This window comes from Platichthys flesus, chromosome 11, assembly GCF_949316205.1.
Source record: "Platichthys flesus chromosome 11, fPlaFle2.1, whole genome shotgun sequence".
NCBI lineage: Eukaryota > Metazoa > Chordata > Actinopteri > Pleuronectiformes > Pleuronectidae > Platichthys > Platichthys flesus.
Genome location: NC_084955.1, coordinates 6,788,936 through 6,809,923, shown reverse-complemented (window position 1 = coordinate 6,809,923; position 20,988 = coordinate 6,788,936). Strand labels below are relative to the sequence as shown.

The 20,988-nt window shown below is 41.4% G+C and overlaps 1 protein-coding gene across 3 annotated transcripts in view; it reads left to right on the top strand.

Annotated features, from left to right (window-relative positions):
• The window catches only part of grik2 (glutamate receptor, ionotropic, kainate 2), a 221,194-nt gene that overhangs the window by 171,741 nt on the left and 28,465 nt on the right, over positions 1-20,988 (top strand). For all 3 annotated transcript variants that reach the window (XM_062399698.1, XM_062399699.1, XM_062399700.1), the window contains exons 13-14: positions 3,167-3,384; positions 16,054-16,279. In XM_062399698.1, the coding sequence (XP_062255682.1) occupies positions 3,167-3,384; positions 16,054-16,279 (444 nt within the window). The remainder of the gene's footprint in view (positions 1-3,166; positions 3,385-16,053; positions 16,280-20,988) is intronic.

The window sequence follows — 20,988 nt, the reverse complement described above, 5'->3', positions numbered from 1 at the left end:
AAAAAAGACTGTGTGCAACGACCTTTATCTATTTTATCTACATTTTAGCCATTGTTTACCTGTCAGCAATTATACAAAGCTGTAAATTAGCTTTCCGGCAAAATCTGTTTCAGTTAAAGAACTATAAATCATAATAAATCATCCTCAAGACATTTAATATAATGACTGAAATATCACAGGGACTATGGTTCACAGGTACGTGGGATGAATTAATGGTTGGGCTCTATAAAAAGCCACAGCAGTGCCGAGCAGTTTTGATAGTTATTATGACAGTTATGACAGCTGTTCTGGGGCTGTTGGAGACCTTCGATGGAACACAATCCATAAATCTGCACTTCTACTTTGCCGTTCCCCTCACTGACAGGTCTAATGAGCAGTGGAGCAGGCACAGGTACTAATATGTAAATTCATGTTTAAGGGCATTTCTCCACCCATTTCTGTCTAACTGGAAACAGGGCTCGTGCACAATCTGATGGAAACATTGAGTATGCATATTTCAGTCATTGTGCAAACACTCACACACACACACACACACATAGTTTTAATGTGAAGCCACAGAGAATTTGTATGTATTTGGATCCCAGGTGTTTGTTCCAGATATAGTATGTGGTGCATAAAATGCAGCTGTTCACTGATTGAATATGACTTTGGGAGCAGTAAGCAGAGTTGTCAGAGACGATCTGAGAGATTTGTACAGGTTATCATACATCATCAAATTACACATATATTGGCTGTAAACTATTCACTTATTTTTAAACTACAACTTTGTTGACATATCGAGAGCTAGAGAAGAGGTCTGAGGGTTTAACTCAGGGGTGTCCGAACTTTTTATCCCGAGGGCCACATTTAGAAAAAAATAAGCGGACTGTTGACAGGGGGGGGGGGGGGGGGGCTTTCTGAGGGCCAGCTGCAATACAGTGGGCCATAGTCCATCACATTACATTTCATTTAGCTGACGCTTTTATCCAAAGCGGCTTAAAATAAGTGCATTCAAGGGGACAAACCCAGAACAACACGAATCAAGAAAGTACAATTTCAAAACGACAAAGTGCTGTAATTAAATGCCATTTAAGTGCTTCTTAATTGATAAATTGAGGCGGACAAATTTAAAATGGATGGCGGGCCGCAGAGGGCCCGCGGGCCGTAGTTTGGGCGCTCAGACACAATCATGTTTAAATACAAAAATGTGAGTGTCGCCACAGTTAAAATCCAAATGAATCAGCAGGGGCCTGAAAATAGACACCTGGGGAAATTTTTTGCAAAGTCTGAAGGTATTCTTCCACACAAAGTAGTCCCTGCTATTCAATCAGCACCAGTTTAGGACTGTGCCACAAAGTTCCACAGTTTTATAACTTGTCTAGTCATATGTTGTAGTTGAATGTAAAATGCAACACTGAGATCAACTCAGACTAAAACACAAACGTGTTAGCATTCACACATGTAATAATGGCATAGTGAAAGTTTAACATAATCTGCAATGTATGATAATGATTGTGTTGATTATGTCACAAGCATTTATCATCATATGTTGCATGATCTATTCTAGGACTGCCAAAACTGAATATATCCTCCAATAATAATAAATGTAGAGCCAGTTATTTGCAACACACTCTATTACTCTTCATAAAGAGACCATTGCAATTTGCATAGCCTTAGAAAGTCTGCATATGCATGACATATTCAGTTTATCAGTTTTTTTAAATTAACCTTTAAGATAATCTTTGTTAAACCTAATGTATCCCCTCCTCCATCTGGTTATGGCTTTCTCTGCATGTTCCTTCCACCAGACAGCTCACTCAGGAAACTGTGGGAAGGGAGGAAAGTTTGATTAAAAGTGAGAGTGCCGATAGAGTCTCTCACAAAGGGAGTGGAGCGTAGAGTTCTTAACCTCCTATCTCTCTGACTCTTTGTGAGCTCTCCCTCTGAGTCGATGTATAAAATCCCAGCTTTCAATTGCCTAAGCCGCTTGAGGTGAATAGTCCTGCTATAATCTGGGCGCACCTTCCCTCGCCTGGTCAACATAGCTCATCCTCATTCCACACATGCACATTCCACACATCCCACAGGTTCGCTATACATTCTGAATACAACTTGATTTGAACAACTGTTGAGCAATTGCTGACCAGCTTGACAGGTCTGGTCTTACATCGGCATGAGGAGTGAGGAGTTCAAATCGAAGTGATTTATTGAATCACTTCACAAGTAGGTACGGCAAAACAAGTGGCTGGTTTGGCTCGGTAATTATTTGCCAAGAAACCATTCGGCTGTTCCACCTAGCGAGAGGCCATAACATCTGCCCAACTGTTTAAGATGTTCCACTCGTTCAGTGGTGATGAGTCAACTGATCCACACTGTTCTGTTCTCTTCTGTCCCCACCCTCCATCTTGTTTTGCCTGTTTCAAATACTTTAGGTTATGGAGTTGATGTAGATACAAACTAAATGAAGATTGTTTAAGAATTAGGATTAATCTTCAAGGCCCATCATGGTTTCTGCTGTACGCTGCTCTGTTCCATCCAAATCTCTACTGAAGCACTCTTTCCCCCATATGTCATCCAGCTCATATTGCACGCTTCCTTGAAGCACTACAATCCTTAAAAATTACAACCTATGATAAGTGATAATATAGTGCACCACACAAAAGCATGACAAAGATCACAATATAATTGTGAAATAAACTCTGAAAAACTGGTCTGGTTTGCAACAAAGACACTTGGTGGCCAGCCTTCCTAAAAATACGTATTTTTTGTCTGACAAGCTAGCATGGGGTTCAGCTTTCCAGATGGAGTAGCTGGCCAAATTCCCTGCCAAGTGGTCCCTATGGCCCCATGCTTCACGACAAAAATGAGCAAATAAATATCCCTCTGCCATGTACGTGCACATTTTTGTCACATTTTTGAATTTTAAGAATACAAGGAGTTAAGACAGTCAGGCAGTTCAAGGTACACCAGAGGTATTAACATCACCAACGTAAAAAACAAACACCAATCACAAGGTCCAGCCACAAGCCTGCCTACTCTGTCCATTCTGTGTGTCTGTTTCTGAGTGTGTGTGATCCAGGCAGCAGATGGCCTGGCCTGGTTCGGCCTGGCCTGGCCTAGATGCTGCCCCCTCTCATATCTAGTGCCGTACCAGACCTCACCCTCGCCCTCTGCTCCTCTCGTTCAGGATCTGAACTCATGCCGAAAGCCCTCTCCACAAGAATTGTAGGAGGAATTTGGTGGTTTTTCACGCTCATCATCATCTCCTCCTACACGGCAAACCTGGCTGCCTTCCTCACTGTGGAGAGGATGGAGTCGCCCATCGACTCTGCTGATGACCTGGCCAAGCAGACGAAGATAGAATATGGGGTGATAGAGGATGGCGCCACCATGAACTTCTTTAAGGTTGGTTTCAAATGATTTTTAATCCAAATACAGTTTTGTTTTTTTAATCTACGGTTTTGCTGCACTGTATCACAGTGGGATGTACAAGCACAGTTTGTCAAGATATCAGTTTGAGAAGGTTGTTATTTTGCTGCTAGATTAAGATTGGCCAGGTTTAATCACCAAAACTACTGGGTCAGGCTTCTTCATCTGCTTTTTGACAAATTTATTTCAAAGGAGAGACCAAAATTCTGACTTGGATAAACTACTTGCCCTCCAGTTTGCCAAACTTGACCTGTTTGCCTTCTTGGTCTGCATATGTTTCTCTTCTAGGGGGCTATGTTGTGTCCTTTGACTTTTTCTGACTCTCAACTAAGGAAGCAAAATCGTGCAATAATGTGCATTTGACATTTGCCAAGAGCACTTGTATTCTTTAAATGCAGCCCTGCCGCGATAAAGAAAGTAACTTAGCTTCAACCGTCTCATTTTTTATTATGGAAGGCAGGCAGTCTGTTTACCACTTCCCCTCTGAGTGAAGTGTTGAGACAAATGTTGAATGCATTGCTCTAATACTTTCTTGAGATATCTAGCCTGTATTTGATTGATGATTCTTGCAACCATTTACCTTTCCATTTTGCAGTATAAGTAGGTCAAATTTTGTGTTTTGGAAATTAGTTTGCAGGGTTAACCTTGATGATTCTTTGACATTTCATTGATTATCATTATCAGATTAAAAACTGGATCTGTTTTTTTTTTTTTTATCCAGAAAACATTGAACTTGGCTGCGCTGTCTATGTGAAAATGATTTTGTGGCAATTTGGTTCAAAGTAGCTTTTCTTTGTCTTCAGAATCAGCCTCCTAATGGAGGATTATTAATTTATATTTCATACCGACTGCTGATCAGGGTTATGAGAAGCTCGGAGCACCTAGATTGGTCTCCAGTCCCTCAGACGACTGACACATTCAAGCTTAAAGAAAATCACAGCTTTGCTCAACGTGTGTGACGTTGGACTAAACAGAGAGTAAGAGAAGTCCCGGGAGGCCAGGTCATGCTTAAACTCAGGAACATCCTGCTTCAAGGCTGGGCCACTGTGTCACCATGATCACATGCTGCTGTATTGTTTTGCCAGTGAAATGGCCTGTAACCATGCAGCAGTAACAGCTTCGCCCCTGCCAAGCCTCGGCGTGGTAATCCTCTCGGTGTAGGATCATACAGGATACCTGCTGCGTATCAAGGGTGTTGTGTTAATCCATCCAAGTTTTGAAAACTTCCCTGCATTAGATCTGCTGGCTTCCAGTTGGATTTCTTCTTTTCACCTAATTTTCCCTCATGCAATCCGTCAATGGCACTCGGACAGATTTTCAATTTGCTTCTCTCCACACCTTGTTTCCTCCATCTGTGCAATAAGTGCAAATGTGTTCGTAGGTACTGTTCACACGCAGCAACACGGTTGTGATTCATGAGCTTGTGTGTCGTCCTCACACATGCTCACACCAGTGCATTAGACAACTGCTGTGATGATCGTAGCACAGTCTCAGTGAATGACAACAACAGTTGGTGGAGGACGCAGCATATGTCCTTTTGAAATCATCTCACCGAGTCTGAGGTCCCTCTGCATCCACTACACACAGCCTCAGGTCAGGCAGTCCAAATCACTGGTGCATTATGGGCAATAGGTACAAAGAATACAAGTGATGCTGTTTTTAGGTAGACTGGTTACTGCAATAATTCTTAATTCAAAACTCAAAATTCAAACTAGATTTTCACTTAAAAAAAAATTTTTTGTTTGATTATAATAAACAAAGCTTCTGACCTTTCGCTCTCTTTAACCTAAATGATTAATTTTAAGTTGTTCTTATCACACTTGTGTTCAAGTGTTGCTTTTACTCTAATGTAGTTTTTCTAATTAGTTATTTGAGTTAAAACCGGGTTAAAACTTCACGACTATGGCTCCACCCAGAGACCGTATCCAGGATATTTATTGGCTTCATTATTGTTAAGTAGGAGGAAGGAAGTGGTAACACGTCATCCATCTTTTATACAGTCTATGCACAACCGCTTATAACAAGAGCCACCGGTTCTCTCTTTTTAAAACATGTAGCCAAGTCATTTGCTGTTACTCTCTGTTTAAGTATTAATGAATCAAGTTCGATGCAGAGGGTATTTGTCTTTCACTGAGTAAACACATTGTAACCGCAGATCCTGTCTGAGGTGTTTAAATCACCGCGTTGGGATGATGGATGTTGGGCTTTGATCAGACTCATCATCGGTCTTTGTTGATTCAGTGCAGCATGTTCACAGATGATGTGCGCACGCATTCCAATTGCTATTCAAGACGGGGAAAGAATGGCAAAATACCTTTTGTTTGGGTAATTATCGACTTCGGCTCCAAAATAAAAGTCTAATGGTGGCTAATTATGTAAATGTCTGCATAGGATATTCGCAGAAGCACTGGAGCATCTCACTCTTCTTCCAAACAGGGACATTCCCGGTGGACTGTTGCTACATTACACTGAATAATTTAATAAGCAAACACACACCGCTGATGTGTCTTGCTTGTTAGCTAATAAAGTACTGTTTTTTTCACCATGTGTGTGTGTAATGGGGTGGTGGCAGGCAGAGTCTGCGTGAGAGCCACTAGCCCTTTACATGGCCGTGGCACTGAGCTCCATGTCCCCAGGCTGTACAAGCATGACTTGTTTTACATTAGCCATAAGGCAGATGGGAGGACCACCTCCAGTATGGTGATTACACCAAGCAGATGCAGCTTTTTGGAATGAGGTGTTATACCGGGCTAAAGAGAGAGGCAGCGTTTGAAAGGGGGGAGATTATTTTCTAGCTTGCTCAAGCTTATGGTTGTATCCTCCAAAGTGATCGCATGGTTCAATTTCACAAGAAAATCGCAGAACACTGCATTTATTTACCATGATAAATGAGCTTTCTACCATTGATATTAATTTACATTTTATCCATATCTGGCTCTTTTTCATGATATTAAAGGGAGGAGGAACTTTACATAGTGTGTATTGTATTATCTATCAGTGCATAGTCCGTGGTTGATTTTTGAGCCATTGAGTTTAATGATGTCACCTTTATGCATGAGAAGTCAAGTCACAAGTTTTTAAATATCAAGAAACCAATGAGGTTCATTCTTCAATGGCAGGCCAGAGACTTGAGGTTGACCCATGAAACAAACTGCTAGATGCGTCCGAAAACAACAGATCTGACCCTTCAAACCTGCAGCAACTTCATCCCAGAGACATTAACTAAAGGGTAATTACACCCTCAAATACCAGAACCCATATATCCAGGCACATTAAATTAAACACAATGGAGGACTGAAGGAGTAATAACTGCCTCATGGATCTGTAGGAGACACAGAGAGGGACAGTGGAATCTAATGACAATGACCACTGCTCATTGTAGCTGGGACAACAGCGTAGCACTGAAAGTCGGAGGTTATTAAACAGGAATCCCCACACTCCTCACTTTCTCCTATACAGGCAGTATGGTGGTGCTTTAAAAGATCCTAGAAGCACAGTCATTGTGACCCTGTGTCGTGGCTGAGCTAGAAGCTCTACTGTAGCTGCTTTCAAACATGCACTGAACTTCACTGTCCCTCCATACTTTCTGTCGAGGAGGTACATGAGTAAACGCAAATCAGACTCTCTGCCTGGCCCCTAAATATCAAATATCAAAAATCTCTTTGTGACAAAGCTGACACATACAGTATGTAGAGGACACCGACAAAGAGAGTTTGTGGTGATAAGTGCTGTGTGTGGTAAAGAAACCATGTGATCTCAGCAGCAGAGGTAATATGTCACTTCCTGCCTCTGTCTGCTGTATGTGCGTGTGTGTGTGTGGGGGGGCTATTCTGTCTCGGCTGTGGAGTGGACTGAGTTTTCAGATCCAAGCAGACAAACGTGAGCTAATTCTTTATTAAAGCATTATCATGCTTCACAGCTTCACTGTTCTGGCTCAGTCTCAGCACTCTCATTAGAGTTGTTTTCCAGCACGGCCCCTGCATTTTATACTCTCATTGTTTTCACTTGGAGCTAATGATGTTTTTTTTAAAACAATTTCTGCTCGACCTCAAAACAATGCAACTCACATTTGTCTGTGCATCTTTGTGACATCACATGTGCATTGTCAGTTGCTTTATAATGTGAACATCCTCTTGCTTAACACATCTCTTAATCTCTCCCCCTTGCAAAGAGCAATGTTTCACACCCACCCCCCAGTGGTAGAGAAATAATGAAATAATAATGTGATAATGTCCCTGAGTCACATTCTAGTATCTGGTCCGACTCGGTTACAGTTGACTCTCTTCCAGCTCGAGCTGACAGAGCTACAAATGTGACTGTGAGTGCAGAATTGTTTTTTTTCCTTGTGTAGCCACTTGTGTTTAGTGTCAACACTGTATCATAAACAGTACGTGTAGAATGTGGCGCGCGAGAAAGCTTCATGAAAGCAAAGTTGTTTTTTGTGCTGACAAAAAGTGTGTGGCACTTCCCTCCGCTTCCTGGATTCTTTTGATTAGGGGCCTTTGAAAACCATGCAAAACACGTTGGCAAGCGGAGAGCAGTTCAAGGCTGCACTCGCAAACAGGCTAAATGCTGTGTGCACAAAAGCTAAACCACATTGTGTTTACTCGCTCACTTTTATTAGGATCAAATCAGAAGCGAGTACACCAAGACATCGACAGTAGCATCTCACACACACACAGGAAGTTTGTCAGAGAGCAGTGCACCTAACACACAGTGGGGGTTACTTGCAGTTTGTAGTAATGCATTCGTAACTAGTTGAAGGTTGTATTGCTTTTTGGTTTGGCAGCAGGTTAAAGTGCAGAAGGTAAATGGTCTGTGTTGGTATGGTTTTTCCGAGTTTGGATGACCACTCCATCACATTTATGTTCATTCAGCACATCTATGTGCAGCGCTTTCTCTAATGCACATCACTCATACATTCCCTTTTGATCGCAAACTGTAGCATTTTGAATGACTGGCTATGCTTTATGTCCTGAGCTTTATATATACAGTCTATGGTCCTGAGTGGCAAGCTATGATTGGATGTGTGGAGACATACACATGAGTGCGCAGTAATGCAATTACAAAACTGTAATGTGCAAAAGTCTCTAAGGTTATATGAGAACTTAAAATGTTAAGAAATCACTCATTGTTAGAATTAAGTTGGTCACAAATGACTTAGAATTACTTACATACTATAATATGGGTCCTGGATCATAGTTGTATCATGTATTTTACTGGACATACTTTAATAATGACTTTCACAGTCTCTTCTCAATGAATATCGTAAAACAAATTTAGTTTTGAATCAGAAGACGTTGGGAAGATAACTGCACTTTCGTGGCTGGCTCCCCTAGGTCCCGGAGCTCAGCCTCGGTTTGATTTGTTATTTTGTCGACTCTGCACTGTTAGCTGGAAAATCGGCTCCCTAGCTACAGCCCTGAACACTTTTATACAATGTATCAGGATTTGCAGACCCACTCCCACTCTACCACCTGTACTGGCACAGAGAGGAGGAACAAGTGGAACAATTCATGTCTTGTTTCCACGTAAGAAACTGACATTTCTGTACGGTGATGCTGCCGCTGTCTGAAGGTTCCTGCAGGAACTGTCTCTGAATCCGAAGTTGACTTTCAGTTTTTTGTTATGAATTCAAAATGTAATGAAACTTAGTATAATGTCACATCAAGACCATGTGCTGTCAATGTGAACAGAAGGAATGCCTTGCTGATACTTCTGAATGTCTGTATGTGGAATGATAATCGTGAACCCTTCATCTTATGCGTGTCACACTTTTTAAGTGTATTCTGAGTGGTCATGGGAAATGCAGTGCTGAGTTTGGTGCAATTTTGACACGTTATACATTCAATATTAATAAGAAAATGACTCAGCCGGCAGTGTATGAATATGTGCGTGAATTGGTGCATGCCGAAAGTGTACTGTAAAGTAGTTTGAGTGGTGATCAATAATACATAAATGCGTGAATATTATTTAAAAAAAAGCAACCAGTGCTAAGTGGCTCTCACGTTGTGGGTGAATGAGCGGGGGGTAGAGGGGACTGGGAGGGCACCGTACATCTGTGGACACCGTTCAATCTCATTCTACATCCTCAGACAAACTACAGTAGTGTTTTTTTATGGTTTTATTTCTACATATGAGACCGACAAAGACAGTTAGGGCTGCAGCGGATGCTGATCTCTATGGCAAAATTCATAAAGTAAAAGTACAATGTTTGTTGAGTTGCGGCAATACTTCACATCAAGATGAATTACAGGAACTTTATTTTGAAAAGTTGTGAACGGGGGCTGAAGATTGTGTTAACTTTTTAACTGCCCTCTGAAATAACCAAAACGCAGTTACTTTTTATTAAAAACATTGACTATAAGTCTTCATAGCAGATAAACCAGGTGTGATAAACTCAAACTTCACCGCAGCATAGACTGTTCATAAAAAGCTCTGCACACAACACCCAGAACACGAACAATAAAAAGTGACAGTGTATCGTAGAGCTGTTTGATGAGGACTCACTAATGACAAGGAGTCAATCAGAAGTAGCTCCGGAGCTTTAAAGCAGGCCAAGCAATCAAGCAGGTTTAAATAGGCACTGCGCTAGTAGTAATATTATGCAATTTTATTTATCTCTGTTTGGGGCTGAGGCTGAATCTTTACTCATGTGTTCATTTTGCCAATGGTTCAAATTATTAACAGACTAACCACATAGTAAATCTAATATTCACATTAATAGCTCAGCAGCCACATACTTGTAATGTCGTTTAGCACATCATTTAGCATGAGTGGCTTGCATGGTATTTTAATAGGCTTTTAAGCAGGAATTAACATAGTGTGTCAGGGCTGACTTGACAGTGATGTTTGGGAGCTCCAGTGAGAAGAGATTCTCAGCGAAATGTTACTCAGTCAAGAGTCAGCTTCAAAGATGTGTTCACAAAACACAGGAGGAGAGAATAATGATAATATACACAACCGCTAGAACTTTCTAGTTTTGTTCCTGTTGCAAACCAGATGAATTAACAAACACCATGTTGTCCATCACTAGTTCCACATTGTGTACAGAAAAGTTCAATTAGGTCAAATAAAAGATGGTCTCCAGCTGCGTTTTGCAGTTGAGCTGCCAAAGTGCTGCCACTAGTGAAACATACAGTGGCCCTGAGAGCTCAACGAACAGCAACTTAAGAAAACACATGCAAGTTGACAAAACACATGCAAGTTGACAAAACACAAGCAAAGTAAGAAAACATCTTCATCAATTTCACAACACAACACAACACATTACAGAAACGCGCTGCAAATAGACACACGCGCTGCAAATAGACGAACGCGCAGCAAATAGACGAACGCGCAGCAAATAGAGGCGACAACACAACGGAAGTGTTTCCAGAGGACAGCTAAAAGGGATGGACACAGGAGACACTAAAACGTCCAATACACTGTACAATTTCGGTTCCGCACAGGGTTCGGCAACCCGCGGCTCTGGAGCCGAACGCGGCTCTTCAGTCCCTCTGCAGTGGTTGTACTGTACAGTGTTGTGCATATGTTTCGCGATCGCTGAACTTAACGAATCACTTTTCATATTTTTAACGTGAACGTAACGATGAACGTGATTGAACGTCACGTTACTTTTTTTCAATCATCATCGTATCAGGCCCTCATGAAATACCAGAAGCGGGTGTTTGTGTGTTGTGTGTGTGTGTGTGTGTGTAGCGGGCTGACCGGTCTCGGATCTCGGGGCACCGACCCTGCCCACTCGCTCAGTAGAGGGGGCAAAATGTCTCTTCTGATAGTAAAGGTTTCAAACCCCTGCTCACTATGGACAATACATTTCCTCACAAACAGGGGCTTGCTTGTTAGCGCTTCTTATTCAGTTTAAAAGGAGAAGACGGCATGTCTCTAGATCGGACCATCTTCAGAGCTCAGAGCTCACTGTGGCTCTCTCCGAGCGAGTGGGAGGGGTCGGAGCCCCGGTGCGCTGGCCACACACGCGCACAGACACACACACACCCACGCCCGCTCCTGGTATTTCATGAGGGCCTGATACGATGATGATTTAAAAAATGAACGTGACGTTTAATCACGTTCATCGTTACGTTCACGTTAATAATATGAAAACTGATTTGTTAAGTTCAGCGATCGCGAAACATATGCACAACACTGTACAGTACAGCCACTGTAGAGGGGCTGAAGAGCCGCGTTCGGCTCCAGAGCCGCGGGATGACAACCCCTGTGCGGAACCGAAATTGTATAGTGTATTGGACGTTTTAGTGTCTCCTGTGTCCATCCCTTTTAGCTGTCCTCTGGAAACACTTCCGTTGTGTTGTCGCCTCTATTTGCTGCGCGTTCGTCTATTTGCTGAGCGTTCGTCTACTTGCAGCGCCGTGTGTCTATTTGCAGCGCGTGTGTCTATTTGCTGCGCGTTTCTGTAATGTGTTGTGTTGTGTTGTGAAATTGATGGAGACGTTTTCTTACTTTGCTTGTGTTTTGTCAACTAGCATGTGTTTTGTCAACTAGCATGTGTTTTGTCAACTTGCATGTGTTTTCTTAAGTTGCTGTTCGTTGAGCTCTCAGGGCCACCGTAGAAACAGCTATACGAGTATCAATATCACATATAACAGCAGTCTGGCCAACAGTTGACATGATGACCTGCTTGGGCTGATATCATTATTTCAAATCAAATCATATTTGTTTTTTAAGGAAGAAAAACCCCTTAACAGGAAAAAAATATATATACTTGGGGAGAGTTACAAGTGAGGGATCCTGCTCCCAGGATGGACAGAAAAGCAACAGATGCCAAATGCAGCACAGCACATCAGCATTCATGAGAAAAGTCTAACATAAGTGTCAACATAAAAGAAGAGGTGTATCATTTTTTTAAGTATGTAGACGGAAGAAAATGTCTGACAGAGATGAAGGGAGCAGCACTGACAATTGTAATGACAGAGGTATTGCCAATAACGTTAGTTACCACCATCATAATTCACGGTCATGATGTTACAACAGCCACGATCCCGACTCTGCAAAGACAAATTACCAGAGCTCCAGGGAATAAGTCAAGTCAGTAACGTGTATTAATCAGACATAAATGTGAGGAGTTTATAGATGCACACAACAATTTGTTTTTTGTGAATGTGAGTAATTGTTAAAGTATTCTATCTATTGTAATGTTTTAACAGGTTTTTGTTGTATCATCCATAGGGTCGTTCATCTTTTGCATACAACTAGATTTATTAATAATGATAATAATAATAATAATAATACAGTTTCGAGGAGATAAGTTTGATCACGTATTCTCAAACAAACATTTACCTATGCATAGCTATGGGCGTGAATTGTCTGATCAGACACTCTCTTTCTTTCCCTAATTCTGATAGAAAATACTTTACAGAAATAAAATCCCTATGTTTTATAATGCAAATGACAATTCATCCAATCCGTGATCCATACTGCTTATCCTTTGATGGTCGTTGGGGCGGGTGTAGCCAATGTAAATGATGAAGCTGATGCAACAGAGTTATATATGAAGGTAACCTCCCTTGCTGAATAGAAACCCCTTGGCTCATCATGTCTTAACAAATGTCTTCTTTTGTTTCAAACTGACAGAGGTTTCAGTTTACCCGTCATTTCTTCCCTACCACCTCTCTGTACACCTAACACTAAAATAAATAAATTAACAAATCTTGTAATGGTCCGTAAGGTGACTCCTGTCTGCAAAGTACAGGGACAAACGAGTGATCACATTCCTCCTGTATCTGATTTGAATCACGTATGAAAGTGGCCAAAATTGGATTATGAAAGAGGTCAGATTCAATGATATAATTTGCGCCGCTCACACTGTCACACAAGATTTTTTACACCAATTCACCTGAGCAGTAACAGAGAGGATTTCTCTTCCAGTATGTGGGCATAACAAAGACTCATAGTGACTTCAGCTTCCTCTTTGTCCTCATCAGCCCACAGCACTCGCTGCTTGGGGCCTTTCAGCGCCTTTGTTGGAATCTGTTGATCAGCCTGAATAGTGACTATGCTCTTCACATAGTCATTCACAACTTAAATCAGCAGCGCGGATCTGAATACAGGAGGAGAATGAAAGCATTGCTTATCTATGGCTACTTCAAAATGATAAAGGGATTAACCAGCGCTGTTTGTAGAAGCATGGAGCAGGGGAAGAAGATGAGAGGAAAGCAGTCTTCATCGGATGATAACTTTAGCAGGACATGGTCACTACGAAGCAAGAAATAAAGAATATGTAACATATTTGACAGTGCTCGAGGCAAAGAGCAGCAAGGGAAAAATTGTCAGAGGCATTTGTTGAGCAAGTTGAGCTGTTAATTTGTACTCTTTTAATTTTGCTTCACATGTAACAATTTCCCCTAATAGGTGGGGGTGAACCTAAAACATAGCCTAAACAATCAATCTTGTTTTCTTGTCTTATGTATCTGTAGAAGGCTAATGCTATATTATTGGCCAAGATACACATCTCTGTTGTTTGGTTGTTGTTTCAGAACCTTGGACAGCTCTAGATTTACATACAACATGCTGAGCTGTCCATAGTTCCAACAGCCATGTAGTAGTCATGGGTCTGAAACAGATTGATGAACAGACAATGTGTTATTTGGTTTCTCAGCCGGTATCCTTTTTCATGGTAGTTGGTAACACCTTCAAGCCCAATAAGACCTATTTTTGAGCTGCATCCTGTGATGTTTTTTCTCCCCTGACCCTTCACACTCCCTGTGGCTCAGCTCTTCCTTAACACTGCCTTTATCACATTTCTGTTTAATGACTCAGTGAAGTAGTCTCTTCTTGTTTCTTTTATATGGACATGAATGAGTTGAATAAACACTGTAGAGTAAGGTGAACTACATTAGCTTGCCAACCATAGCTAGCTAATGTAGACTACAGTAAATTAGTTCATACAGTAACACAAGGCGACTCTGTTGGACCACATTCCACAGATACATTCATTTTGATGACACGCAATTGCCAAGGTGCCTATATATATCATTTTATTTAAAGCGGACATAGTGGATGTCCTACTGATGTAACCGCTGCTGGTGGCCTTTTATTGTTCTCTCTGACGGTCATGAGGCATAAACAAGGCTTCTTAATAACATCTTGAAATGGCATTATATTCAATACTAAGCATTGCCTGATTTAAACTTGGTTGCTTGGAATGGGATGTTGGTTGTTGGTTGCAGATTTCATTCTGTAACTGTGAGAGTGACCTGCAGTAGCTGAGCCAAGCAAATACCTGCTGCTGGACTCAGTCCACAGAACACTGAAGCCACAGCTGCTGCACCAAGAGCTGCTCACCTGTTTATTCAAAGTTCAGTGAAGCTTGACTCAATACAAAGAACCTGTACTGAATGTGCAATTGTCTTGGGTGACCTGTTGTGGTGATCAACAACGCGGTTGGGTTGATGAGTCTCAGCCTCCACTACTACAGAGTTTACATTAATATTGAACACATTGTGTGTTCAACTAGCTCCAAGTTCGACACTGCACTTCCATGGGCCTTTTAAAAATATACATTCCAAGTGCGAAGCTGGTGAACGGTTCAGGGATTTTTTATTAGAATGAAAAAAAGTAATTTACAAGGAATGTGTAGGTTGATCATCACCACTCAAATTGTTCCCAGTTTCCACTAATGTGATGGAGACCCTCTTAAAAAATTCATATCACATTAAAGGCCAGGATGTTTTCTATAACTGTTTTCAACAATTTAAGCCACATGATTATTGAAATGCAGGAGAGAGATACATGTCCCCAATAGAGGACAAAAATGCAGCACTGGGTCTCAGGATGAAGCCGTTCATTGTGTGTAACCATCACATTTTCCAAGATCTCTTAAACGGTTTAAGTGTAATCCGCTCTGGATCCCTTTGTAGCGGCTTGAGGAAGCCCACCTCAGCGCTCTGCCTGACTTCAGAGTATTGGTGGTTATCTGACTCTCCGTGTATTCACAGCCACTGCTCGCGCCTTATCAGCAGTCTGGAGCTTGCATGCTCAATCGCCTGATTTGTCAAGGGTGACTCCGAAAGATTCTGATAGGCACTCCACAAATCACCCAGTTGATCTAAAATATCGACCGGCCACAAAAAGTCATTACACACAATAATGGCGGGCAGGACCTTGAAGATGTGACTTAATTAGGTTTCAAATGGCTTCAAAAATGCCTTCAAATCGTCTCCCCTGGAGAGTTATGTGCTCCTGGATTTTCTCAGTGATTACAGGTGTAGAAAGTGAGGCACACTGCTGCTGACAACCCCGCTGCTGCTCCTACCTGTAGGAGATAGCAGCAGCACAGAGGGCAGAGATTTGCAGTCACACAAATTCACACCTCTGCTGCTATTTAGAATGCATGTCTGCCTCTATCTGTTTTTCCTCACATACCACAGTATCTATGATAACTCAGCTGTAGCTACTATAAATGTTTTTTTTTTCTCAGGCTTGATTTGGCCTTTTGACTCTCAGGACCTTATAACTGCTGAGATAAATGTTATTTATCATCAACCTCCGAAGTAGGACCTCACTTACTCTGATCACCAGCTTGATAATGATTGCGAGACAATAAATGTGAGATGATGTTTCTGTGTCTAAGCAGTTGGGATGTTTGTTTTCTTTCTCAAAGTTCTGTCCGGTGTCTCCTCACAGAAAACCAAGATCTCCACGTACGATAAGATGTGGGAGTTCATGAGCAGTCGGAGGCACTCGGTGATGGTGAAGAACATCGAGGAGGGCATTCACCGTGTGCTCACCTCTGACTACGCATTCCTCATGGAGTCCACCACCATCGAGTTTGTCATACAGCGTAACTGCAACCTCACCCAGATCGGAGCCCTCATCGACTCCAGGGCCTACGGGGTGGGAACCCCAATGGGTATGTGTCCTATGAATCGAATAAACTGTGTCTAGTGAGGCCTAACAAGCTGTTATACCTGTAACATATGAAGCATAAACATTAAAAACTACTGGCTACTCAGTTATTTCAGAGATGGCTACAGTTTCAATTCTAGCAGGGAAAGGTCTCTACTTCTTTGAAACGTGCACACTTGGTACCTGAGTAAAAAATAACATATTATGTGTTATTTTTTAGAAGGTGTATACAAAGAGTAATGTTGGTAGTGACTTGAAATAGAACTCAAAAATGTTAGATCAGAAGATGAAAAAAAAAATTTTTCTCTCACTGAAAATAATTAACCTTAAAGTCTGTTGTTGCAAATTAAAACCTGTGTTATCTGTATCCGGTGCTTTCACGCTGCACCACATGCCTGAGGGTGACCCGTGTGCGGGAACAAAATCCTGGGGCGATCTCCAGCAGGCAGAGGAGCAGTGATACATAAATAGTGGGATGAACAGAGAGGGTGGCTCCATAGCAGATTGTCATAATCCTGTTAGAAGATAAACTTTTTGGTTAAATACCTGGAATTACAATTTCCAGACAACTAGCTAGACAATATGACCTGTTTCATACTCTTTCAATTAGAGAGGATTGTGAAATAGTTCCCACAGTGTTTAAGCCTCCTGTAAGCATGGCTGTTCAACAACAAGCTGCCTCACGAAGAATGAACATAATATTTGCAAAACATTCAAAAACATACTTACATACTACATGGACTGCAGTGTATCATGGGAGTTTTCTATCTGGCCTGGTTCAGTTGATTCTCAGTGGACATCTTCCAGACTTGAGTCAGCAGAAACATTCATATTCTGATATTAACTCAAATCAGGCCACAGTCTGAATAAGACACTGAGATGTAAATAGCATGTGCTGATAATAAATAGTATTTGTTGTGTAGATATGTATACATCGTAATTGCATTATGACGTCTTATTGGAGCTTTCAGTTCATTTTGCTACAAAGAGATACGAGTTTGCCTTGTGAGACAAACAGGGAGATGGATGGAATATTCCATTGTAACCTTGTGCAAACATCATGATGACAATAATTTCTTCCTCAGAATAAGCTCAGTTGTCACAATATTGCTGCTTTTGTAAACGTGGTCAGGCTCATAGGGTGTTTTATGTTGTTCCTCCTACCTTTCAAAGAATAGGATTGCTATAAGTTATTCTAACTTATATATAACAGATAAGAAATGAAAATCAAAAAAATATGGAAATCACCCATTATCTGTAAGATGTGGGGTGATTGTTAGACAAGAGTGTTAGCCTTCAGTAATCTCCCTCCGTAGAGGGCAGATGATATCCGGTGGCTGTATTGTCCTGACAAACCAGGGAAATGTCATCTGGGACACGGAGTGTTGGCAAGGTCGTTTGCTGCTGTTTGTGTATGCTCTGCTGCTCCCACACACACAAGGTAATTTGAGTGACTGTGGCTGTGTGTGAAAACAGTGGAGGTAGGCTGTATTTTCTTTGCGTGATTGCATTTCCTGACTGATGTGCACCTTTTGATGGTGTGTTTGTGTGTGTGTGTGTGTGTGTGGATATGCATTTCTCTAGGTGACTGTGTACTTGACGATAGCATGGAACTTACATTGCGTGTGTTTTACTGCTTTCTGTGACTGTATAATTTTTTCATATTACTTGCTTGTTTGGATATATGTGTGTGTGTGTGTGTGTGTGTGTGTGTGTGTGTGTGTGTGTGCGTGTGTGTGTATGTGTGTGTCACTGAAAGAAAGAAAGGAAGCTAACGAGAGTGAAGGGAATGTGAATGCACCGCACAGCTGTTGTACTTACGACCAAAAAAAAGAGGGGTGTTAGCATCATTACTCCCTGGTGGCCCATTCACATGCAGTCAGGACAAGGTATTTAAATAGCTAAATCTACCCTTTTATTAGCCTTTACCATATGCAGCCTGTATTCTCCCATAGTCGGGACATTTAGCATATATTTCACTGACAGAGAGTAGGTGTTGGACTGCATTAGCACCTGGGCTCCAATAGAGATGTAGCACTCGGTGCTCGGCCCCTCGGCAGCTCCCTCAGCTCAGTAATGGACAGACATAGTTCACCTCCCAGGTGTTAGTCACTGTCAGTCTAATGGTGTGTTTCCATCCATTTAACACCTACTGGCAAATCCTGTTAATTCTCAGGACAACACTCCAACGTGTTAAGGGCTTAAGAACAATGACAGATTCTGTATGTGTCCCTTAATGGCAGTTTGTCATTCCACTTTCATCCCAGATATGTCCAGCTATTTTTAAACCAAGATAATTAATCAAGAAAATTATCTATTTTCTTGATTTTCTTGATTTCACAATGCCCATGTGTCAGCATTGTGGTTGTCGGCCAGAAGCATCAAAATTAACACTTTATCCAGTGTTTGGTGCACAGTTATTTATGACAGACTTCCTACTGCTTGCACACTACATGTGCAAGCAGCTTGCAGCCTCATCGTCCTGTTTCCCAAGTGCTTCAGAGAAACCTCGATTAATTTTTTCGAGAAGACACCAAAGAATAGAATTTAACTCTGGGTTATAACACCCTCAGCATGAAGGAATTCCAAAATTGAATGACTGACAGAAAATTATACGCATTAAAGACAACTTTATAGACTTGGAGTGGAGTAAGTAACTTTTTTTGTAATCTGTTATTTGCACAAAACTTCCTCATAATATAATCTGCAGTACTATTATCTTTTGTATTAGTACTCTACCTGTGGCTGTGTCTCAGTTGGCTGTCCCTTAATTGCTGGTCTCCTACTGTCCTCACTTTGAAGTGTATTTCAGCAACAAGCTGAACCCCAACTGCTCCCATGATCTGCCCAGTGCCATACATTGTAGCCAACTGTTTTCGTGTTTGTGTATATGTGTGTGTGGTGGGATGAGTGTACCAGCAGATTGATACTGAGAAGTGTTAGGTCACAGTCCAGTCAACTTCCATGAACATGGTTGGACGTAATGGTCACACAACTGTGAACGAACCAGTCAATATGAAGCAGCTGATGCCGATCATATAACACTTTATACCTCTTATACTGCTATACCTACACACATGTGATGTTATGATATATACTATTCAAAACTCCAATTCAATGTTGATAATATGGCTCCACCAGTCTGTTGCATAATGCTACAGACTTTTACCAAAGTTCAGCCTCATATTTGGTCTATTTTAATTGAAGACCCCCACTTCAATTCGAAATGAAATTCAGTGAGTTTGAAGATGTCTAGGTAGATAAACTCGTCTGGCCCAAAGTGATAGAAACTCTCCTTTAGACGTTGCTCAACAAGACACACACAATTCACATTTTAGAGTTGTGAATACATATATTTATATTTATTGACAATACAATTAAATACTACAATTATTTTTCATATCGATTCAAATGATTCTGAACTATGCATCATACGTTATAACTATAGAGGGAATCAGGGCTCGTATCCATATTTTCACACACTTCATGTTGTGGAGTATGAAAAAAATGTGGACTCAAGTCATCTAAAATGATAAAACAAACAGTAGAGATACAATATTATATGTTCCAAATCATCAGGGGCAATTTAAATCTCTTGCCTCTGTTCTATCATGAGTGTCTGATGGGAAACCTGGCAGGGATCGTCTGCCAGCCACAGTCTCACAGTGATACGATGTGATTCTGTTTTTTCTAGAAGCCTTTATGTTTGGCTGTATTTACTGTACTTGATGACCCCAAGGCTTACCAACTACGACACAAGAATACTCTCTTTAGTCCTCTTTTTTTTTCTTGCGATCATTTGCCCTGTTTATGAGTTTTTTGATAGCCTGTGTATATTTCCAATAGGTTGTTAAATGGAATCCCTGCCTGTACTCCCATCGCAGGTTTTATTTGCTCATTTTCTACAGGCAGTGTACTGTCTCCTCCTCTGCCCTGGCTGCAGTCTCAGGAGGCTCCGCATTATTCCTCATCCTCCCTTTCTCTTTGTGCCTCTCCCCGATGACTATCAATCTTCATTTACCTTCATTAGGCTGCATTAATCAAACAGGGCAAAGGGGAAAGTGTCTGCGCCGCCTGTCAGCGGGCTGCTGTCCTTTCCAGTCGTCTGTGCTGCTGCTGGGCGGCTGCAGCTTCCCCTCATAAACCTGAATGCATTTCTGTCTGAGATAGAAAATCTCCAGTGCTGTGACCTACAGTAACGTACTCCACCCTAACCCTCGATCCTCCTCCACCACTTTCACCACTACCTTAACACACTCTCCAGTGTGTATGCATGTGTGTGCGTGATAAGGAAGAATATCCGACAGAAAGCTCCAACAGCGGGAAGATACAGCGCAGACATTCATTCATGGCAGTCGTTCATTTAAATACATTTTCCACCGATTCCAAACTTGCAGTACATCATTTACATGTGATTGATGACAGAGAGAGGAGAGGCCCATTGAAAGAAAGTCTTACAGGATTGTTTATTATGATTGCAGTATCTGATATAGGGTGCACAGAATAGAGAACAGCTGAAAAGACAGAAAGAAGAGTCTTTAGCTATTGATTTAAAACAAATTTAATGTATTTATACACCACATAACTTCTTGGAAGGAGCTATGGTGTATTCAAAGAATGTATTATTCTATAAACTACGAGGCCATCTTAGTATTCAAACAACGATAGAGAGTTTATATGACTGAAACAGCCTTTCAGCACATTGTAATATAT